Source organism: Girardinichthys multiradiatus, chromosome 21, assembly GCF_021462225.1.
Source record: "Girardinichthys multiradiatus isolate DD_20200921_A chromosome 21, DD_fGirMul_XY1, whole genome shotgun sequence".
Classification (NCBI taxonomy): domain Eukaryota; kingdom Metazoa; phylum Chordata; class Actinopteri; order Cyprinodontiformes; family Goodeidae; genus Girardinichthys; species Girardinichthys multiradiatus.
In genome coordinates this window covers 25,240,275-25,265,229 of record NC_061813.1, presented here as the reverse complement: position 1 = coordinate 25,265,229, position 24,955 = coordinate 25,240,275, and the positions used below count along the sequence as shown (strand labels likewise).

Here is a 24,955-nt window from a genome sequence, read left to right as displayed (position 1 = left end):
TGGGTAACTTGCACATCTGGGAAGGCACCATTAATGCTGAAAAGTACATACAGGTTTTGTAGCAACATATGCTGCCATCCAAGCAACAGTTATAGTGGGACGTCCATGGATTGACATTAGGTGTAATGACGGTTTTTCTTGTTTGAATCTGTAATGGACTGGTTATGTGTTCAAGGTGCACCCCAAATTTCACACCTTGGTACCACTCCTCCTGCAACCCTAAATAGGGTTAAGATTGAATGAAAAATGGATAGATAGATGGAAATTCTTCCTTTACCCCAAGATAATGGAGTAAATACTGTCAGGAAAAGGACTTACTGCATTCTCAGGGTGGAAGATGTATGAGGCAGGCGAGTTGTCTACAATGATCACTTTTTGGAGCTCTCGTCCTAGCCGGCTAAGGTCTTTGACGTAATTTCCTCTGTGAAAAACACAAGATTCCCTGAAGAGCCGAGCACGAAACACCCCCCCCTTGTCTAGCAGGTCTGCCACAGGGTCAGCGTACTGAACAGAGCCAAAAGGAAAGACATGATTAATGTGGCAACGGAAAACATTACTGTGATTTGTGTATAGGTCACATAAGAACCAACCTTCGCTAAGCTGGCTGTGAAGAGGACACATTCAAACAACTCCCCCATCTTCTGGAGGAATTCATCCACATGGGGCCTCTTCAACACGTACACCTGAATATGACATTTTAAAAATTATCTTATTTCTTACTAGGTTAGATGAAATATTTGCAATAATCTGTTTCATCTGCATCATTATCAATAAAAATGCCATTAATTACGCAATACACAAATTTCATGATGTGCAAAGATAACATCCTAGAGCTCAAACTGCCAAGACACATGGTTTTTCATACAATCATTATGAAAGTTATTTAAAAAATAAAGAATTTTCAACATTACCTCTTTTTGAGTTCCTCAATTCAATAAGTTTGAATCAAGTGGGTAAAACAAAACCCTTGCTCAATATATTCAGAAGAAAAGCTAAAGCAGTCATTGTTTGCAGTTCTAATATTCTGGATATAAAATGTTTTACCCCTAGCATCTGCACTAACCTGATTACACTGTTAAAACATTTTTACTTGGAAGATATTCATATTTAAAATCAGAAAGTATGTAAGCTGAACACCTAAAAGCTGCTTAAATTAATTAAATTTCCAGTTAACTTTTAAAATGCCTTCACTTAGCTATTTGCTTTTTAATTAATTGTGAATTAAAATAAATATTTAGGTTTTTCCTCAAAAATTTTAAAATGAACAAAAAAAACAATAATTTGTTTTGAATTAATGCATTATAATGTCACCGAATTGGTAAATAAACCTACCAACAAGTAGCCATGTAAACGTTTTCCCCAAAGACCACAGTCAATTTCAATGGCTGCTTCAGCTTGCTAGAAAATGTAGCTTTAGCAATAATGTGGCCTATAAACTACTTAAAACTATCAAACCTATTCTTATTAAGTTGCATTTGAGCCTTTTCCCTTACATTGACAGATAAAATGTGCTGTCCTTGGGTTTAAATGGCCGTTTTTCTCCTCAGGAGGTCTTTGTGGGTTAGTTACTGTTTCCAAGTGCAAGTGATCAAGGATAGGCCGTAGCAGATCCACAAAGCCTATCCTGGATTACTTGAACCAGGTAACAGCTACAGTCTTGAATCTTGTTCTTCCCTCTCAATGGATGGTGAGAAAGGAGTCTCTTCATTTACTTCACTCAATCACTTTTATTGTGTGAAAAATTCCTGCATTCTCAATAGTGTCTTAAAAAGGTTTTGGGACATTTAAAGTTAAAACTGACAAATCAGGGTCCATTTATCTTTACAGTAAGCAAGGACGGAAAAGATCAAGCAAAAACTACTAAGATATTTAAAGCCGTTGAACTGTAAAGCACAGTAGCTGTGAGATAACAGGGATTAATAAATATAGAGGAAAATGAAACTCTGCCAAGTCTCCTAGGGGAACCCCTATAAATTAAAATAGACAGTACAGAATTATTATATTTATGCCTATGTACAGAGGTCCTCCACATCACAGCAGCATTACCTGATGAACAGTGCCGTCAATCTCCACTGGGACAATAAAGTCTGCATTGCTGATGGGCTGCAGGAAAACATAAAAACAAAAAGAGGATTCAAAACTTGTCTCACTTGGTTTGCTCACAAGAAAAGAAACCCAGTCACATACCCATATCTTGTTTCATAAAGGAAAAGAAGTAAAATAGTCCTGCAATGTGCCTCAGGCAAGTGATGACTCTAGTCATCATGCGGCTCCCTTTGCTCCAGCACTCTGCGAGTGTTAAACAAAAACCAGTGCTCTGGAGAGGAACTTGGGAGCCGAGAAAGATGAGACATATGAAGGCGAACAGCAGAGCTGCCATTTTCTCTGTGTGACTTGTGTCATTTTGAAAAGCGGGAGAAGGAAGAGGAGAAAGTGCAAGAGGCAGAGAAAGATGGATACCAGAGGGGGCGTGGTGCAAGATGAGTGGAGGACACAAAGACAAGAATGAAAGGATGAGGTAGGAGGCACAGTCATTTTGGTAAGAGGGAAAAAGAGAAATAGGTGGCAGGTAAAAAATACATCTCTGGATGCTCTCAGAGGACTAAGAGCATAGACTATCACTTATGTGGATAACTTGCTGTCCATAAAAAATGGAGCAATACTTAAAAATGTAATTTTCGATGTTATTGTACCATTTTAAATGTACATAACGTAAGCAAATCTGGATAAGATTAGTTTCTGAAATGTATTGGAGTTGATTCTTTTCCTGACAGAGTCTGATAAAAGTGAATTAGATTGAACTTTAAGCCCAAGATGGTCACAGTTATTACAAATGTAAAAAGGAAAAATAATGGCTAAAAAAGTTACATATTCTGTCTTTACCCAGTACAATACCTTCAAATGTTTAAATTAGGTATCTTAAAATATACCATATATGTACCATAAGTATACTTCATGTATGTCATTGGATTTGATGTTTCAAAAAATTTGATTAATTTATTCACCTTGGGCCTACAAAATAGCTTGTTCAGACCCACCAACATTCATGGCACAATAAGAAAGAGGGTGGAAGTAGCTTTGCAGTAGTTCTCTGATTTGGGTTTGTGTAAGAGTCTGCTAAAATGTGGATGGGAACAAAATGAAACAAAGGAAGATCCATGTTAATTTTACGATGCTGTGTCCTAGTATGAAATTTTGGCATTACTGTAATTTACTTTAGCCTTTAGTGGTCATTATGTTATGACAAATTGTACCACCAAGCCAGGACACAACTGAATAAGCCAAAGCAACGTGCTTGAAAAACAAACTGATTTTACAAATCTGGAAAACAAATGTCTAGCTTTAGAGTGAGCTAGCTTACTAGCATCATTATTGCTTCTATGGCGAAACATGGCAGCTAGCTTAAAATTTCACATTGCTTAAACTACTGATGATATAAACATCAATGTATCCAGTTGGTCATTTTAATATTGTAGGAAAGCAGTAAAAATTGTTTATATGATTTTAACATCAGATTTTTACAAAAAGGAGACTATCTAAGTAGGAAGATTAGTCGTCTTGCAAACCGAATGAAAGTTGTGGGTTCGATTCCAGCTTCCTGTCACATGTCAACGCGCCCCTGGACAAGGCGCTTAACCTCAAGTTGCCTACCAATCTGTTTATCGGTTTATGAATGTGTGCACGTTTGTTAGTCTGATTGGGTGAACGTGGCATTAGGTCAGTATGACTGGAAAGGAGTTATATTAGTTCAGTCTATTTACCACAAATAAAGCATGATATTCTGCCACATTTTCATTTTCATTAAAGAAAACCAAGAGTGCTCCTTTGATGTTTTACCCTAGTAGGATCTCAGCAAAGTGGAAAGAGTAGAAAGAAAATCTTTTTTAAGCTCCTGGGAAGATGAAAAAAATTCAAGTTTGCATAAGCCAAGAAAATGTCTAATCAGGTACGTCCAGCCAAACTGCTTTGAAAAACTGCATAATTTTACTTATCTCCAGGTAATTATTTGCATATTTTCTACCTTCTTCGGTTTTTTAGTTAAACAATTTTTGACAAGTTTTATTGAACATTAAAGCAGTACTCCAAGGCCTGAATCTGTCCTCAGACTTTCTAAAACTAGTACCTTGGTTGCTTCTGGCCTTCAGGCTTGAGAAATGTCCAGTTAGAGGCAACAGTTAAATGCCATCCAGCAGAGGGTGTGTTTGCTTTAGAAATTGTAAGCACACGTTGATTTCTCACATATTTTATTAAGTCCCTAGGTATTAGTATGTTATTAATAATAATTAATTTCTTTAAATTATGTTATAATTCAGAGATAATTAAAAATTAAAGCCTAAATTTTCTTCTCTTCCCCCTAAATCTGGTATGCAGCATTCAGATACCAACAACATAAACTGTTTATAAGCTAACATATAGACAGACTGTGTCAGGATCTGGGTTGTGTTTGTGTTTTTGTGCTTGCTACATGTGTTCAGTGTTTTCAGACGGTGCTGGAGTTCTCAGGTGTGCTGGGTGACAGGTGCGACTTATTCTACTGATTACTTTGAGGAGTACTTTAGCAGGAGGCTGCCAGCACTTCAACGCCAGAGTGTTTTGCCCTCAGTGGTAACAAGCTTAAGCCAAACACTAAGTCTATGCTTTGTTCTTCGACCTCGTGTAACTTTGTTTATGCTCCTTCGCAGGCTAAGTAAACCTGAACCCTGGATTTATGTCACTGAACACTGACTACGTGTCCGGAGGTCTTTTTGGATGATCAAGACTATCTACGTTCTGAGGACTTCGTTTCCTATGTCCTGTCTTCGTTTGGATTGCATCAAGCTGGCAGTTTCCTGCTACATTCGTCTCCTGGACCAAGCCGCAAGCGTACCCTGTCCACCATCCAACGTAAGCATCTGCACAAAGAACTCATTCCTTCTACAAACTCAACCTCAACAAACCTGGTTCCTGAATCCCTCTACCCCTGGCGACCTGACCACACCTATTTAGTAAGCTGTTCTCTTGATTACATTAATTCCTTGTTCTTATTCAATATCATTCAGTTCCCTGTTTTCACCAGTTCTCTTCCCGCCTTCCCATACAGTTGGAGAATCATCCGTTAAGTTCCTGATTATCATTGTCTCAATAAACATCCTTTACTTATTCAGCTCTCGGGAGTGTTCTCTGTATGTGGGTCAGATCTATTGCAAACAAAATGACAGACTCTAGTATGTCTGTTACTATAAACACAATGATTTCTAGAATTTCTATAACTCTGGCTTATAAAGAGGCAAATACAGGAATGTGGGGATCAGAAAAACAGACTTCTCTCCGCTCCTTTGGTTATTGCTCTTCTGCTGAATTGCTCCATCATCGGAAGACTGCACGTGCAAGAGCTGCTCGTCGCCCTGCTTTGTCATGGATTAGAGGCTGTGAGATGCATGAAAGTGAAGGAAGATAAAAGGGTTAAGTGTGTAAGAAAGAACAAATGTCTAGATTAAGTAATTTTGAGAAAGGAGAGTGCTTAAATAACTCAGTCTTAAAGAATTTAGGCTGAAAGGTTCCTTTTGTTTTTCAAAAAGAATTTTATATGAGGAAATAAATGTTAGGAATACATGCTTAGGTGAAAAGTGTGGCGTGCACGCATGGTGGTGGTAGCATCATGCTGTGGGGATGATTTCTTTTCAGCAGCCACAGGGAAGAGATCATAACAAAATAATTTACAAAAGTGTCCCAGTCAAAGTCCAGACCTAAATCCAATTGAGAATTTGTGTCAAGACTGAAAACAATCTGCTGTTAACCAATTGTTTTCACCCCGTCTGGCAGAGCTTCAGTTATGATGTAAAACAATACTTTTGCAAGACACTGTATTCTAAACAAGATACATATTTTTTCTAATACAAGACTAGCAATAGTAGTCTACTACTACTACTCTCCTACTGAAGTACTTGGAACTGTGATGATAAATTAACTAGTCAATAAGATGTTAGTCCCTTTAACCCTATGCAGTTAACCAAATTAAAACACAACTTGTAAGTTTGGTTGTATTTCCCCAGAAAAACAACCAACTATTGCCACAAATTACAGATGCATTAAGTTAGTTGGTCATGTATCCTAATGCTTGTCATTTTAGATCCAAGTTTTCGGTACTCACATGTCAGCACATGTTCAAATAAATGTCATTTGCTATGATGTAAATAATCCTTTCTGCTGCTTTGACATGTCCTGCACACACTGCATCTAATCCCGGAACAGGGCTGAGAATTATCCCTTCATCCATAACATGGAGGATAAAGCAGAGAATGCAACGTGTTACGTAATGTTGCTTTTTTTGGTCTATGTCCATCTGTGCATCATCTGCGTCCCCCGTTGTTTTCCTTTTCCTGCACTTATTCTTCAATTCTAGTGCTTCAGAAATAAAACACACAATATTTCAAATGATTATCACATCCGAACAGGAAACCTACAGGAAATCGTGCTCAGGCTCTGAATGGAACTGAAAACGCTGCGTTTCTATTGTTCTTCTGTTTCCCCATAATCAAATGATTTCCATCCGCTGCACTGTCTGCATCTAGCACACATTGCATACTAATCTCTAAAGCAAATAAATCTTCCATGGATCGAGTGTTTATGAGTGTGAGAATGTGACTTGTTTTTGAAAAAGATGAAGAAATGTATTTAAACTTACCCAAGATTTCTGGGAAAGTTATGCCACAGCCATTCAATGCAACAATACACTCTACAGGACACACCCTTGTGTCTGAGAGAGCACATGTGTTTGTGGCATGTGATCACCAATGGGTGTGTGCACATATTTTTCTTTGACATTTCACAGCAAATGTGGAATTCAGCTTGTAGTCACATGAAAACCTTATTTATTTGAACAAAAATGAGTTCCTCTTCACTTTTAAATGAAAGTACAACAAAAGAGTCTTCACCTGGGGCGTTTTAGAAGCATTCATATCTGTCGTCTTTGATTTTTGAGATTGTTTTGTGAAAGCCAGATATAAGAACAGGTCAGACTGAAACAGAGAGGTGCTGAAATGGGTCACCAGGTTGGCCAGGTGTGAAAAACAATGAGTGCCATTAATGTAGACAGAAACAAGCAATAAACCAGCTGTTAAAAAGCAGGATCATGTTAGTGGCTGAACTGAAACCTCAAATGTATTTACTGTATGTATATATTTATAAAACACATACATACGTTCTGAAAAAACTTATGTACACCTGTCTTATGATGTTGTTAAAAAAAAAAAGATAGCACTAAAGTACTTACTGAAGATGTGTTTAAATGTTTAGCAGATACTGTATATTAGATTAGATATTATATTCGATTGTATACCAGATTATGATGCACTGAAAACACATTTCTTCTGTGCACTCAGACACAGAACCCAGCAAGGCCAAGGAGTAAAAAGAAAAACAGAGGTCATACATTAACATATGCTGCATATATTTTTGTGTTATATGCAGTAGGTATAGTGTTGTGATGTGTGTGAAGCAGCAAACAACCCAACAGCGAGAATGAAATAAGGGTTTAGGGACCGTGTACAAATTATATTTGGATACAGTATTAGGTAACATTAATTATATGACCGATCATTTATGATTAGGATATTTTTGTAACCTATTTAGGTCATATCAGTAGTTTAATTAGAAGCCCGCACACACTATATAACTTTCAAAAATGTGTATTCCTTTACTACTTCGTTCTTCATATTCTAGGCTCTTGTCCTGCTCAGGGTATGGATAGAAATTACACTGCAGCTTTGTTTATTTTATACTTTGACCCTTTGTTTAGACGGTATTGATCATGGAAACAAGAATCATCCCGACTTTCAAACTTAACCAGATGTGAAGAATAATCTATTTCTTGTTCTCAAAAAACAGCTGCTTGTTAAGACATCCTTGTGCATAGTTTTCTGAAATAAGAATATTGATTATTTCAACACTTGAGAGAGGTTCATATAAGGACTAATACAACAAAGGACAGGGCACTGCTATTCAGTGGAAAGGCTTCAAATAAAGACCTATATAAATTCTATTAAAAAATTCTAATTTTTGAATAGTAAAGTGAAAATAAATAAATAAATTTATTTATTTATTTTCTGATGGAACATTAAGACAAAATAATTGCTTAATTTTTAAGAGCACATTAAAAATAAGCCTAACTAATGGTTAAATGAATTGAACTGTTATATTTGGATACTGACTACCAAAAAAAAAAAAAAAGATTTACTAATTACATTGGAAGAAACAAAACAAGTAATGTAAGAAGTCTGTTTTTGAACAACCGAAGCCATAAGCTTTCATGCGGGATTTTAAATTAGTTATATTTATCTTTTTTGTATGTATACTTATAAATATTGACATATTTAAAAAAACATTTCAAGCCCATTTGATAAGATAAAAATGGATTCTTAAAAATTATATTTTCTGTCCATACCGTGCATGATGTACTGCATGGATGGATGGATGGATGGATGGATGGATGGATGGACGGACGGATGGATGGATGGACGGACGGACGGATGGATGGATGGATGGATGGATGCTGTAGTGTACCTTAAAGGAGCTGTGTACAAGGGTTTCATCCAGGTCGATCACCACGCAGTTCTTGCCATAGTCAGCTATACTGACCTCAGGCAGAAGGAACTTGGCTGGAGGCTGCAGAGAAAACACAGACAGGTTACACTGGTATCTACACTATATTTAGTGGTTAAGGGTAGAACAAACTGTCCAGTGATGTAATGATAGCTCGGGCTAGAGCAAACATTTTTCATCCGTTTTGATCCACAATTTAGCTACAACTTACAGCTTTATAGACAAACACAAATGTGATTTTGTTTTTTACATATTTTTTACCAATTTGACTGCAACTGTCATGAATTTTTAAATTTACTAAAAACAAAAAAACTACACATCCTTAATGCTTACAATTTAGATATACATCTTACAGCATATAAAAAATTGTACGATTTAAAATCACCCAAAAATGTTGATGCACAAGGCAAAAAAAGTGTTTCTCCATATCCTCATCGAGAAATTATGGCATAAAGAAGCAAAAAAAAAAAAAGGCTTGTTCTTTATGTGTACTTTACAACTTCTTAAATTCCTTTAAAAGTCAAGAAACTCACTTATAAATATTGTAACATTTATACAAATACAATCATTTAGTGCTTGTTTGAACTGTCAGTATAGCAACCTGGGTTGGGAGTCATATTGCCTATATCAAAAACCACCACTGGTGCTGTGTTCAGGGTCAGTGGAAGGAAGAAATGCTTGTGTCCTCTGCCAAGGCCTGGGAGTTACACATGGACCCGGGGCAGATGGTTCAGCCATAGGGGGCACACACTCACACCCCACTCACATCAGTGCTCTCATCCACACACACACACACACACACACACACACAGACATAGACACAAGTAAGCTTTTGCACGTTATGACAGGCATTTCATGCATGTCGCTGTGTTTAAGCGTTCTTTTCCATGGCAGACTGTGGTTATCATGTTTTACTACAGGCTGATGAATTGCAGGCAGAATTACCTCTGAGCAAGGACAAAGACACCTTGTCTGTCAGTGATTCATTAGATTTACTCATGTCAGGTGTGCGGTTTGGGTTAAGAAAGACTGACTGGGACATTCAGATTTTTACCAGGGAGAAGCAATAATCATTTTCAACAAGATTAAGCCAGAAAGTTATTTGCAAAGGCAAAGAGAGCATATTATGCTAACTAGCATAATATGCACCTGATGACTAATAAAGGTGCAACAAACTCTTTTCATAAGCATGCAAAAATACAAACAGAATAAAAGTGTATCTCATGAACATCTCCCAGTATAGCATTTAGAGAAGGTTTGGGCAGGTTTCCGGTTTCAAAGCATACCACGGTTTCAGATCAAGATGATTTTGCTGCATTTGAAGCTGCATTATATTAAGGCTGCATGCTGTCAGTCAGTTGTGTATGATGGCAAAAAAGGAACATTACACTATTTGTAATGCGGTCTTATAAACACTGCTGGGTATTTAACACAGCAGCATTACTGGCTAACATCAACATTGGGGCTTCCACTGCCGCGTGAATGAGATTACAACATCAAGCATAATTTATTTCAATGCTTAAGACTAAATGAAAAATTTTAAACATAATTTTTAAAACATCTTAGCTGACCCTTATTATTACGTGCATCAGCACAATAGAACAGACAATACTAACTTTCGCTATAATAGAAATTAATAATAAACAAATCACATTTTTTTATCAACAGTAAGTAGCATTTTATTTTTTTTAAAAACAGCGATTTATTTGTGTTAGCATTTCTTTTTTTATTTTAACACAGTACATGTGTTAAAACATGTTGTCAAAATGTTACAGCACATCAGATCTCATCCAGTGTCTAATTTTTGTGACTATCAAATTGATAATTACATAAACTGTTCAAATGACTTTTCAAAAACATTTAAACTCTAGTCAATTTGTGTTTTCTATGCAAACAAAAATAAAACATCAAAATGAAAATTTGTTATCAATTATCATTTATTTAGTCTTTTATAATCTTTAAACTTCCAAAACATTTGAAGAAATATTTGCTATAAAATGCTAGCGTCACTTTCTATATATTTGGCCTGTCTGTAGCTTTGGGTGTGTGGTCTCACAAAGCACATAGAGTTATATTGAACTTTGATGCAGTTTTGACCTATCTAGCCAAGCTTGTGTTATTTAAGTCACCGCCCAGAATAGGTGTCTCTGCTAAGGTCCTCCTGGCAACACAAAGAGCAGCCCTCAACACCATATGCATTTCCTGCTATTGAAGGGAGACGTCTGCTGGGTGATGTAGTTTAAAGCTTGGCTGCAGACTCTGGGATGCTGTGAGTGTGAATATTCTAAATTACAGTAAACCACAGGGATCTAACACATTCCAAAATAGCTAAATGAATTGCAACATCAGCACGGACAACCAATGTCTAATTTAATCGAGGGCGAGACATCTATTTGTTGACTCACTCTCTAAAAGCTCAGGTTGGACACAGGAATTGAAAGTTGACAAAGTCATGTAAGGTAGCACAACATACAGCTCATATTTTCCTGGAATTAAGCAGTTACTTTACTTAAACGTAAAAGATTTCTGAACTTTTGAAGTAATTTCTATGGAACTTTCATAGCATAACTTATTAGTTACTTTGCTGGTACTTGGAGGTCAAGAACTTACCCAGTACATTCCCAGAACATCATTTATTTACTAGGACAATGGGGTTATTGTCCTTAACTTCCACAGAGTACCTCTATGTTCTAGTAAGTTCTAAAAAGGTTCAAGGAAAGTCCTTGTAACCTCTTAACCTCTTAGGTCCAGGAATGTACATGTCAAGTTCGAGCAAAGTAACCAGTAAGTTCCTTGAAAGCTCCAAGAAAGTGTCTGTTAGGTTCTAGAAAGTACCTGGTAAGTTCCAGGACATATGAGATAGGTTCCGCAAAGTTACTTCTATGTTCTGGTAAGCCACCTGATAAATTTAAGAAAGTAATCTTTGAGTTCCATGAAGGTTCCTACAAAGTCCCTGATACAGTCCTGAAGTAGACTCTAGTAAGATAAAAGAAAGTAACAAGTAAGTTCCATGAAAGTTCCAAGAAAGTACCTCATAGGTTTGAGAAAGCAATAAATTCTGTAAAGTAATGTTTAAGAGTAGGGACACCATACAAATGTTCCAGTAAAGGGACCAGTAAATTCCATAAAAGTTCACAGGACGTACACGTTAAATACCTGTAAGTAACCTCCAAGTTTCATAAAAGAACCTGATTATTTCCAGGACAGTAATCAATAAGGTATGTGAAAATTACAGAAAAGTAACTGAAGGTTTCAATGAATGTTTCACAAAGTAACCTCTAAATTCTGGGAAACTACCCTTCAAGTTTTCAGGAAAGTAGTCACTAAGTTCCAGGAAGGTACCTGGTAAGTCCCAGAATTATATTACGTATTGTTGCCTCTTGGGATTTTTGGTGAATCTGAAATATTATTTTTAATGATTGGAGAGTGAAAAGAGCAAAAAGAATGTTTGAAAGGCCTATGGTCTCATAAACCGAGCACAAACAAGAATATTTTATTGACCGGGAATGAAAAATCACCTTTGTGTCAGCTGCTGCATGCAGCCCGAATGATGAAGCACCTCAAGCAGAGGAAGAAGGTTAGTGAGATGAAGCGTGATGAAGAAAAAAAACATTCAATCATACGTACACTGGGTATTGGGATGACCTGGACCTCGTCATACTGGAGAATATAAATAGAAAAAGAAAAAGACAGACACTGAGAGAAATGGTGTGGAAAAAAAAAAGAAGAATAAAGGAAAAACTGTCAAAAGTACAAATCTGCAGCAATACATTAACCAGCAAATGGAAAAGTGGGGAAAGACGGAGGAGATGGATATGTAGCACAAAAAGGGGAAGAAAGTGAGAACAACTTACACAAAAACAAACAGAGCTGCCATAGTAACAAATTCGGCTGGTTAGAAATCCAGCAACAGCACACTATTGGGAGGGACTATGGGAGCAGACCCAGTTTGAAAATCAGTCTCACTAAAACAATGCTTTTTTTGGGGGAAAGATCGCTGAGATCACACTAAATTAATGGGAGCACATTTATTATACAGAGGTCTGGAGCGGGTTAGTGTTGATCGCATGTATAATGTCAGTAAAGGACAACTGATTTCTCCCCTGAGTGTGAGACATTTACAGACAAACACAAGGGGAACTGTGATGATTCTGCTTCCATTTTTACCCAATGTACCTGTGTTTGGCAGGAGAACACTGTTTGTAGAGGAGCTCCAGGGTTTGGCGCCTTTTCCCACAGCCGGAGCGTTTCTCTTCACACTTTCTCACCACACTGGTCGGAGTGTGCAAAAAGAGAGGGGGAGGCGCTGGTGCCAAGCAATCCATCATACCGGACACGCACAAGGCCCACTTTATGGGGATTAGAGAGGCTCTTGTGTGTGTGCATGTCTGCGTGCACACGTGTTGCCATGGCACGACGTGTTTCACCCTAATGCCCGACCAAGAGGGAGCAAGTGCGTGTTTTTAGGGGCTTCTAAGTGTGCTTGGTGCTCTGTGTGTGTTATTTCGTATGTGACTGGGTGCGTAGGCAGATATCAAAGAATGCAAGATGGGAAGCGAGCCTGTATTTTTTTAAGCAGTGGATGGTAAACAACCTCTGGGTTCATCGGGTTTGAAGCAGCTGGAAAGATTTGCAGAGGGAGAGCTCAGCGAGGCAGTAGAGCGCCTCTGCCTGAGGCCTCAGCAGGAGAAGGTAAACACCGACAAACTTTTTGTACGAAAACCAAACAAATGTTATTCATCACTGCTTTGCTCTACAGTCAAACTTGGATTCCTGTCATAACACATTAACCAATTCCCTCAAGGTACGTTTGGTCCTATGACTGTTAATGGTATATAATTTGGGCTCTGGCCAACAGTGAACGAAAAACATGAGCTTTACCTTAGGAGGACTGCCGTTTTCTTCTGGAGGAGGAGGCAGAGAAAGTGTCTTGTTGGTGGGTGGTGGCTCCACATGGTAGTCATTGTAGTTGCGGAAGCAGCAAAAGAAAGGGCTAAAAATGCTCCTACTTCGGTGCTTCTTTAGGCTGCTGTTGGACTGGGAGACTGGAAGAGACAACCACAAAGAGAGAAACAATACTGACTACCCTTCAAACAGTTTATCTGGCCCAACTGAGAAGGAAGGCAACACTCGAAAAATATCCTGCTACAAGTAAAAGACCAATCTGAGCAGTGATACATATTTCTGTAAGATCACTGGAAAAATCGAGTCAATACATTTTTCAAATCATTCTCTCCACTTTACAGTGCTGTAAAAAAACAGCTGCCCCCTGGCAAATTTCTTCTGTTGTCACACTAACCTTTAACTCTCACACTTGCCTCCTAGTATGCCTTGTTTCACACAAATACATCCACAGACAAAGGCAGATTTTAACAAATAATCTCTCAATAAGGAAGCTTAATTACCCTCTCCCTGCAATAACTGGATGATGTTTTGCTCTATTTCTAGGTCAGTCAGCCCTTGTCTTTATTTAGTACAGGAAAGTTGTCTTTTTCACCTGAGTTTTGAATTGATAATTTAATTTATTAGGAAAAAAGCTATCCAAACTACCTATGGGGAAATGAATTGCCCCCTTAACCTTTTAACTAGTTGTGCCACTCTTGGTGGCATGGGCCTTTGTATTGTTTTTGTTCAGAAAGTTGTTTTTTGCCTTGAAACTCTTCCTTGGATGCCATTTATGCCCAGTCTCTTTCTTACTTTTAAATCATGATCACCGATCTTAACTTAGAGAAGTGAGGTCTAAAGTGCTTTAGATGGTATTCTGGCTTCTGCTGCGTTCCTGGATGAGTAGTGCATGCACCCTTGGAGTACTTTTGGTAGGCCAGCCACTCTTGGGAAGGTTCATGACTGTTTCATGCTTTCTCCATTTTTCAAATGTTGACTCTCAGTGTGGTTAACTAGATTCCCAAAGTCTTACAAATGTCTTTGCAATTGTTTTTCACTCTGATTAATGTCTCTACTTCTCATCTGCTCTGGAATTACTTTAGATTGTAGCAAGATGTGTTGCATTTTAAGATCTTACGGTTTACCCCACATTGTCAGACAGGTTCTATTTGAGTCTTTCTTTAATTCTACATATTTGGCAGTCATTGGGCCTATGTGTAGTTAGAGAAACTGAACAAAAATATGTGGTCAACATTTAATTCATGATTTAATTCATGGGTGGAATTTATAATTTTACATAAGACCTAGTATATTTAGAGAGCTGTTTTAATAAATAAAACCTCATTTAAAAACTACTTTTGCAACTCTTTGGTTTTGGTTTGATATATTAAAAATTGATGATCTAAAACATTTAAGTGTGAAAAAAAACAAAATTAAAGCACAGCACTGTATAACAAGCAATATTTTTATACGAAGCAAATAAGAAATCCTGAGGTTAATTGTGAGCTTTAGTTGCTGGTAAAATATTTTTTGCTTTAGACAAAGCATAGAAACAGTATTAAAAAATGTAATCATGCAACATTAAAGCAGCTGCCGTTTTTTATATAATCCTGAGAAGTTTGTCTATTTTTCTCTTTCTGAGAATTAGGCCAGTTTCAGTCATCAGTAATCCTTGTTTTGGGTCCCAAACCCTCCAAAAAATAAAAACAATCGTATAAGCAAGAACAACGTGTTGCTTGGTAAAGGTCATCACTGAAGCTGCAAAATTTTAATCATGCCTGGCGTTTTTATGACCTTAGCCTAAAACGAAACATCCAAAAGTTAGTTTTAACACAATCTTAGAAAAATACATTGATTTTATAGACTTTAGACATAGACTTTTCTGGGGCTTCTGCTATTAACCACATGAGACAATTATACATGTTATGATTTGTGGGTGTTTTTGGATTTTGTTGGTCTGTTTCACAGTTAAGGTTTTCAATCATGTTTCTGTTTATTATTTTCCTAGTCATGCTTTAGTTTTTGTCTTCTAGTTCGTGTGTTGTCAAGTTAAGTTTTTGGATCTGGTTATGCTTTCGTTTCATGTTTTTCTAGTTATGTTTCTATTAGTTTGTATTCTTGAATTCCTGTTTTGCTCCAGTCACGTTTGTTCTCTCCTGTCAATTAAGTTTATTCAGTTCACCTGCACCTAGTTAATCGGTCTTCTTGTTTCACCTGGTCACACTCCATAAATACACACCTCTTCAGTTATTCATCGCGGAATCATTATCTAATAATGCTCAAGTCTTGTTTACTGGATCATGCTCATGTCTAGTTTTTTTTTGGATCATGCCAAGTCTGTCTTGCCTGCCCATTTATTGTTTTGTTCCTGCCTCTTCTATGAGTGAGTTTTTTGTTAATTAAATCCTTTTGCACTTACCGTCATGCTGCATGCTAGTCTGCATTCTGGGTTCCTCTGTTGCTAACCCTAACAATACAAGGTAAAACGTAGCCAAAATATAATGTTTTTTGGCCTCAGAGTATTGCTAATGAAACATGGAGCTTGTTGTATGAATGTACTTCTGAACTTAGGGTTGATTGATTTCCAGGAATAGTGTTTTGTTCGTCAAAGACATATGCTAGTCAATTAGTGGGCAGAACCAATCCCAACCCCAAAACTATCCTCTTCAAATTCTCCACCATCTGCTGTGTCAAATGTGTTTCTCATTGAAAGCAGAAACACTTGTTGAAATGTGTTTTGAAGTAGTGCAGACAGGCTGCGTTTCACGTGCATGATTGTATTATCATCACAATAGACTGCGCCACTCAGTCCAGCTTCAGTTCATGAAACAAGAAGCACAGAGACAAATATAGCTGTTATCAGAGGGCCCTCTGGGAGAATAGCCCAGTTATTAAGCACTGAAAAAATCAGAGCGCAATATAATATTTGGTATTAATAGTCATATTCAATTAATTTGAATATTTTTGAAATGCTCCCTAAATGAAACATATTATATAGATTAATTACACACAGAATGATGTCTTTAAAAGGTACTTTCAATCTGACAAACGTGCCTCATTGGAGCGCATATTTTAATTTATTGAGTATGACTGTATATAGATATAGGTCCATTATCTTCACGTCTCTCTCCAAAGTCTACAGCCTACTTTTGCCCTGACTGACTATAACAGACTGGAAAGATCTGTGGACCTTTACAGAATAAATGTAATCATATTTTCTATAAGAACAAATTTATAATTGGGCAGGTCTAATGCAAAGGCTATAATCTTTTTGAGCAGTTATAAGGATGTACATTTCAATTTATTTTACTCATTTAATTTCAGTACACATCTATCAATGTTCCCTCCCATAAATTCAAATTCAGGTGAAATTGAAACAATAAACAAAATTCTGAGTAAAAAGAGAGCAGAGAAGAGAAACAACTACTAAATAAAACGTGCCCCTCTTATATTACAATACAACTGAGTAAATACAGATGGCCATTGCAATCCAAATAAATGTACAAGACAAACAACTGCACAACACATCTTTCTCAAATATTATTGCATGCATTATTTGTTCTTCACAGGACTTCCTAAACTGACATAATTCCATATTTTTAGTCCATAAATGGGAAATACACCTGTTTCAATCTTCTTTGTACTGATGCACTTGTAAAATAATTTTTGCTTCTATTGTCGTCAATGGATGTAATAGCAAAAAGCTTCATGCATATGATTTGGCAATAATTTCTTTCTTCCATTGTGCATGGTAAATATTGTGTCTCTGAAGGACAACCTATCGAGGGTAGCTGCAGTACAAGTCTTTTTTAGAAATGGTAATCCCAAATTAGTGAGGAGTGATCACTGGCTGACTAAAGCAGGAGTCATCATTTGTGTGCCTTACAGCTGCCATCGCACGGCGTCCCTGTTTGTTGCCGTCTTACTAATGTGTTCATACATCTGCGTGTCAAGCGCAGCACAGTTAGCTGTGCATGCTGTGACTGTTCCCAGCCAGCTTTTGTTTGGGAGCCTGCAGAACGAAGCCTAAAATTCTCCTCGGGTTACTCCTATTGGATCTGACAGGCTGTTGGCAGTTCATCTGCTTTGTTCTCTATGCCTTTGTAGTCCAAACTTGCTCTGGCTCTTCTTCTGTCCTTGTTAAAACTACAAACAAGTGGCACTTTGGTAGACTAACAATGCTAAAATATACGTAAAATGGCGTTCGTATTGAGAACAGAGCTTTATAGATAAGGCATGACAGTACCTCATCAGATTTCAGCAGACAGCACTGATGTGAAGTCACAAATACAGATACTGCATGTCTTTACAGAGTCATGATGAATTAATCATCACTTGCAGGATGAAATACATTATATGAAGGCTAATACAAACATTGTAGCATAGTAAAAATAAGCTTAAAAGACGAAGGTCTAATTTCAATGACTGTAGGAGAATATAGAAAAATATTTAAACATGCTCTCCATATATAACCCACTTAGACATAATGTAATTCTATTTTTTTGCTATTTCATTTGCTCTTTATAGTTATAGAAATCTGTTTCTCAGATACAAGCATATTTTACTTTAATAACCGACAATGATACCTTGAGCAAACAGAAACTGGTTATGCCACTCTTGATGACAACTACCGTGAAGTGCTTGGGATAAATAGCAATGAGTCTTTTAAGTCATTGTGGAAGAGTTTTGGCCCACTCTTCTTTGCAGAATTGTTTTAATTCAGCCACACTGGAGGGTTTTCAAGCATGAACGACCTGCTTAAGGATATGCCAAGGCATCTAAATTGGATTTAAACCTGACTAGGTCACTCCAATACCTTTATTTAAATTTTTCTTCAGCATTACAGATGTTGACTTGCAGTTGTGCTATAGATCACTGTCCTGCTGCATAATAACACATGGGTACTTTAGCTTAGGGTCACAACTTATGGGTGGATATTCTCCATCAGGATTTTCTGGTAGAGAGAAGAATTCATAGTTTCATCATTTGAGGAAGGTTGTCCAGGTTCTGACGACAAAAAGCAGCCCTAGACCATCAGACTCTACCAACAAGTCTGCCTGTAGATATGTACTTTTGCTGAAATGCTGTTGGTTTTATGACAGATGTAATGAGACACACAACTTCCAAAATTTTCATCAAGATTTGAGACAGGCTTTCGTGTTCTTTCTTCAGTCAGCAGTGGTTTGTACCTTGGATGAACTCCCCAATGGATGCCATTTCTGCCCAGTTTACTTCATATTGTTGGGTCATTAACATTGACCTTAACTGAGGCAAGTGATGTCTGAGGTCCTGGAGTGTTTCTGATGTTCTTGGTTCTTTTGTCACCTTCTGGCTGTTTTGTTGACATCCTCTTGGAGTAATTTTCTAGCAGGCCTGCCACTTCTGGGAAGGTTAATCCCTATGTCATGTTTTTCCCATTTGAGGATAATGTCTTATGTTGTTCATTTGAGTCCCAAAGCCTTAGAAATAGCTTTGGAATTGTTTCCAGAAAAATAGTCAATGACTTTGTTTTTTACTTCATCATGGATTTGTTTTGATGGGGGCACGGTGTTTTGCTTCTTGAGATCTTTTACACAACTTCTAGTTATGAGACAGGTTTTGTTTACATTATTTCTTGATTCTACAGATCAGGCAGTATTAAAGGTCTGGACATAACAAGTCAATTTAAACCAAAATATGTGGTTAATTCATGGTTTAACAAGGAGGGAGATTTCATTTCAGGTTTTAAAGGTAAAATATATGAGAACTCTGTGAATGATCTCTGATCTCAAGTTTTTGTAAAGCTGGCAATAATAGTACTGCAAAATACTAAATTAAATCCTTGAATCAACCCTTATTCTCTGAAACCTTGGTCTCAATGTTTTAATGTCATTGTTTGTTTCTCCATTTTGAGCCAGTTTCTCTCCCTGTTTTGCTGTCCGGACCAACTGCCTGAATGACACAGGTGGGAGTGAAATAAAGGGAAAAGAGCAAAGAGGAAGACAGAAAGGGGGACCAAAGGGTGCAGGATGGGAGGGGAGAATAACTGTGGTAAACCAGCCTATACTTGAATCTGATTCTTACTCCACCCCCCTCCCAAACCACCATGCTACGCAAACACAGCTCTCCTTTCTCCTAGTGACACAAACAACGTAGCTGAGAGTTAACTGCCGATGGAGACTGAGTTAAGACACACAGACGCATTCATCTGGCACACTATATGTATGAGCCTCAACAAACCCTGTACTACGAAGACTGATTTACGTCGAAGATTTTTCTTTTAATTGCTAGGAATCTGTCTGAAGTTAGGTCAGTTTTCATGAGCTCTGAAAATAGATGCAAATGGTTAAAGTGTTGCGATGGCTATGAAGAGCAGGGGCACACAGCGCTGCACAGACTGCAGCAACAAAACCACTTTGAAATCAGTTAAAACAAAAACACTAAAAAAGCAATCACTCTTCAAGGGATAACTGTGCAGCTCATGGCTCTGTTGACAACAGTTATGGTTTGTAAAATTTGAAAGGCTGGTGCATGAAAAAGGTTTACCGTTTTTCCCCAGATGTGGAGACCTTCAGAACAGGTGCACTGAATAAACTTCATGGCACTCAGTGCCTCTCTTGATCAGAGAGCTGTGTAAACTTCTTTAAGAGTCAGTGTGTGTATCAATGCTCCTGCTGAAGATTAGGCAACAACAACAGAAAGCACGCTCGTCAATCAAAGTCTACCATGGCCGGGCTTTCTGTCACATGTTCAATCGTAGCCACTAACAGGGCCGGAAGATGGAGAAAACGTAGGAAATTCTCAGCATTCCTGACAGGAAGAGATAATCACCCTGTGACCCATAGTGTGGATAATTGCCAGACTCCAAGAATAAGATCCGAGGTTTAGCTTAAGACTTTAAAAGGTGCAATCAGCTACTCCGATTTTAAATGTACGAAAATACAGAAGGTACCTCATTCTAAACATGTCGACTATAAAAACTTTTCTCAAATCTTAACTTAATGTCAACTGATTTTAGCTGCTTTTTTAACAAACTGCTTTGCTCCTCTGTCCTTTTGGTCGTCACAACCTTCCAAAGCTCTCAAAGTCCACTTTTAAAAACATCTAATGACTACAGCGTTTATCATTAATCAGCTAATCAAAGGCATTATATATCACAAATTCACCATAAAATAACTGGATCCTCCATACTACAGTGGAGAGCCCAGACCTCTTAGTGAAATGTGATTCTTAATGAGAAACACATTTTAAAGCATTTTGCCAAACAATAACCTATGCTGGTTACTTGACTTTTATTTAGTTTTGGTTTCTAGCAAAGTAGATTTTTAACAACGTTTAGGCATTTTCACACTTAAAAGTAAAAAAATGTTTAAGGTTCACTCCTTATGAGTTAATTTTATTTTTATGAAGAACCTTCAGGAGGACACTGAAGAACTTCTAGTAAAATCTTTCCAAAATATGCTGACCTACATGTGTCTCTATACTTTATTGACTTTTGGACAGCAGCAGCAGCAATTTTCCACAAGTTGACAACATTTTTTAGTTGAAGCTTTTTGATCTACTGTTAATTGGCTTCTTTAGCCAGCACTTGTATAAACAGCGCCTACCATCGAATCTTGTTCCGACCCTAATCTCAGGCCCAACAACAACTTTTAAAACAACTTTTAAATAAATTATTTTGATAAAAATCTATCCATGTCTTTCAACATCCTGTGTTGTTTCACCCAAAAATATTCCAGACAGCAAATTAAATATACAACATTCTCATTAAACTTTGTGTTTCACTTGGAATACAAAACATTGAAATCTAAGTCTTAAGACTGAAAAGAACGAACAAAAATGATGACAATATGTATTGGAGGCTGATTTATCCTAGGTCAGCTGTATTGGTTCATATTCGTGTGAGCTGGACCTTTAACAGCTCTCTAATTCCACGTAAATGGCCATCCAGGCAGGTAAAGACTACAGTTCCTGGGGCGGTATGGTAGTTAACATGAGAACAGTGTACTTGAATGTGCATCTTTAATAATTCAAGTGGAAAACAGACTGGTTTTAAATGGCACGGCAAAGTCCTTTTTACAGTGAGATAAGACAAGCCAGAGGGATTTCTGGGCTGTCTATGTGTTTAACTCACAAAACACCTTCAGATTATGAACGCAACAACCACAAAACGTAAATGACATGATGAAACCCTGCCATCACCTAAGGCGGTGGGCACGATTTCACAGGATATCTGGCGCCTCCCTCCTCGTGGAGATTTCCAGAGAGGGGTGTTTTGCTTTGAAAGTGGAACCAGCTGTCTAGGTCTTACGTAAGAACATGTGAGATAAAATATGTATTCGACAGCAGCCAAGATGAAGAACAGACCTAACACACTACAAGCACACAAACAGATATACAGATTGTTCATTGTTTTCTTTTAGCTTATCTAATCTAGTGGGCTGACAATGGAGAGAGCATGAGGAGATGAAGCTGTTTCCCTCTCTGACTACCACTAACAGAAACAGACAGCTGCAAAGGGGGAACTCCTTTGTGCAAGTTGTCAGCAGAGTAACGCTGCAGATGGAACCCCTACAGAAATACAGAATCTCAGTACTATAAGAAGTGGTTTATATTACAACATTTGCAGGGGTTACACACTATTGCAACATACATATTATCTCGGGGAATGTTTTTTAAAAAATATGCTGCCTAAAAAGTGCTGCCCTAATAACTTCCCAGTTTTACTAAATATTTAATGGAGTGCATAGATTTTATGATTGTTTTAGCAGAATCTAGTGAGGTTTATGTTTTTTAAAGGGCAAATATATTTTAGAGTCAGAAAACCTAAAAGTTTAAAAACTAAATAAATCACAATCAGCAGATAAGTAATTTTAAAACACACTTTTCTGATACAGAAAAGTGCACTAACATGTATGAATGGTGATGTGCTACGACTGCTGTAAACAGAAAAGTGATTACTTTTTTGACCAAAAAGATCTTTCTGATAGGAAATATGTCGAATGGGTGTGTGATCACTGGGAACATAGAAAAGGACAGAGTGAGCACCCTTATTTTCCCCAAGGGTCCTGCCATAGAGAAAAACTGTATTTGTGAAGTAAATAGACAAATTAGGCATCAAGTTGTCTCAGATTGTTAAACAATTAGAATCTTGGCTTCAAGAAAACAATCTGAGGCTGAGGGGCAAGAATACAATGCAATTCATGCCACAGTGAGAACAGGTGGCTCCAGCGGAGTCAGCACTCAGACCTTCAAGGTGAGCACAAGTGTTTTTGTGACCATAAAGTTTACATTACTGCAGTACAGTTAAACCTTCGCAATTTAAACACAGACTGATTATGGGGAGCAAAGTGAGACTTAGGGTTAGCTGCTTCCACTCCCTACCAATGTTTTACACAAGAATACACTAAATGTATTACTGTTTTAAAATGTCCAACTGGATTTTATCCTGATGCACATCAATGCTGATCAGGGGCAGAAATTGTATAGCTAAAAGTTATCATATTTGTTTAGATTTTATGTTAATTGAAATTCTTGTCACAAGTGTTCATTCACCATTTGGTGAATTATTGGCAGACTGTGCTGACAACAGAGAAATCCTTCTCCTCACTAAACAAATCACCACTCAAATGTTCACATTACAAACTCTCATTTAAGCTGGAGACATTTCTATCCCTACCTATTTCTTGGGTGGGCATTGTGTTAGGCGTGCATTGAGTAGGCACTGATTAGATTTTTCCATAATCTTCGAAATAGAAGCAAGTAGCGAATTAATCAGTATGGGTCACATAACTGTTTCTAAGCTCTTCCTTTGCCTGTCAAATAAACAACAAACATGGCAGAAATCTACATGTGATTAAACAAATATGAATATTTGCCTGAATACTCAGCAAACTGTAAAAGCACTTATTAAGGACCTCATTAAAGCAACCTTTAATGTTGCTCATTAAAAAACATCTTGCTTATTTTACCAGAGAGAGAAATTCCCGCCAAGAGGGGTTGATGACAGTTATAATTGCTCTGCTTGTGATACAATATTTACTCCAAACAGCAGCCGCTTCACAATGCACTTAAACATACACACAAACACAGCGGACACAAAAAAGCTGAGTGATAGTTTTGTGTCACACTGTGTATTCTCACCACAGTCCACGGTGGGTTATGTATGCGGCCATCAAGGCAATAATAGCTCAGTATGATAAAATTAACCCCCAATAAGCCTCTGTACTTTCCCACACAGACAGCTGAGGCTGGAAATTATAGTCTGTGGGGGTACACTCTGTTCGCATGCCTTTTGTTGTCACATTTACTGACCCTCATCTGCTTTCACTTCCAAACCCCACAGGAGTCACACATATATATATATATATATATATATACAGTACAGACCAAAGGTTTGGACACACCTTCTCATTCAAAGAGTTTTCTTTATTAGCATGACTATGAATATTGTAGCTTCACACTGAATGCATCAAAACTATGAATTAACACATGTGGAATTATATACTGAACAAAAAAGTGTGAAACAACTGAAAATATGTCTTATATTCTAGGTTCTTCAAAGTAGCCACCTTTTGCTTTGATTACTGCTCCGCACACTCTTGGCATTCTGTTGATGAGCTTCAAGAGGTAGTCACCTGAAATGGTTTTCACTTCACAGGTGTTGGGGATTTATTCAAAATTGAAGGCATACTGAACCAGCATGGCTACCACAGCATCTTGCAGCGGCATGCTATTCCATCCGGTTTGTGTTTAGTTGGACCATCATTTATTTTTCAACAGGACAAAACCCCAAACACACCTCCAGGCTGTGTAAGGGCTATTTGACCAAGAAGGAGAGTGATGGGGTGCTGCGCCAGATGACCTGGCGTCCACAGTCACCGGACCTGAACCCAATCGAGATGGTTTGGGGTGAGCTGGACCGCAGAGTGAAGGCAAAAGGGCCAACAAGTGCTAAGCATCTCTGGGAACTCCTTCAAGACTGTTGTAAAAACCATTTCAGGTGACTACCTCTTGAAGCTCATCAACAGAATGCCAAGAGTGTGCAGAGCAGTAATCAAAGCAAAAGGTGGCTACTTCGAAGAACCTAGAATATAAGATATATTTTCAGTTGTTTCACACTTTTTTGTTCAGTATATAATTCCACATGTGTTAATTCATAGTTTTGATGCCTTTAGTGTGAAGCTACAATATTCATAGTCATGAAAATAAAGACAACTCTTTGAATGAGAAGGTGTGTCCAAACGTTTGGTCTGTACTGTATATATGTATGTGCGTGTGTGTGTGTGCGTGTGTGTGTGTGCATCCCACATTCCCTTATGTAAGTCATATTACACCATAAACAATTACAATAAGGTGGTTTGCTGTGATTTCAGCATATAAAGGATTTGATTGGGATTCGGTGCAAATGTAGGTGGGTCTGCCCATGCCTTTCCATCCGCAGCTGCACAAAAGCGTAGGAGCAGCAGTGACAGAGGATGAGCACTGCTGCCTCCCTCTCTCTGTGCTGAAT

The 24,955-nt window shown here is 37.7% G+C and overlaps 1 protein-coding gene across 2 annotated transcripts in view; it reads right to left on the bottom strand.

Annotated features, from left to right (window-relative positions):
* ctdspla (CTD (carboxy-terminal domain, RNA polymerase II, polypeptide A) small phosphatase-like a) overlaps positions 1 to 24,955 on the bottom strand; it is a 41,275-nt gene that overhangs the window by 2,078 nt on the left and 14,242 nt on the right. The window contains exons 2-7 of one of the 2 annotated variants that reach the window (XM_047350162.1): positions 13,462 to 13,625; positions 12,208 to 12,240; positions 8,542 to 8,643; positions 2,047 to 2,103; positions 591 to 683; positions 319 to 504 (exon numbers count right to left, since the gene is read on the bottom strand). In XM_047350162.1, coding sequence (XP_047206118.1) covers positions 319 to 504; positions 591 to 683; positions 2,047 to 2,103; positions 8,542 to 8,643; positions 12,208 to 12,240; positions 13,462 to 13,625 — 635 coding nt within the window. The remainder of the gene's footprint in view (positions 1 to 318; positions 505 to 590; positions 684 to 2,046; positions 2,104 to 8,541; positions 8,644 to 12,207; positions 12,241 to 13,461; positions 13,626 to 24,955) is intronic. The other variant, XM_047350163.1, reaches the window with a different exon arrangement.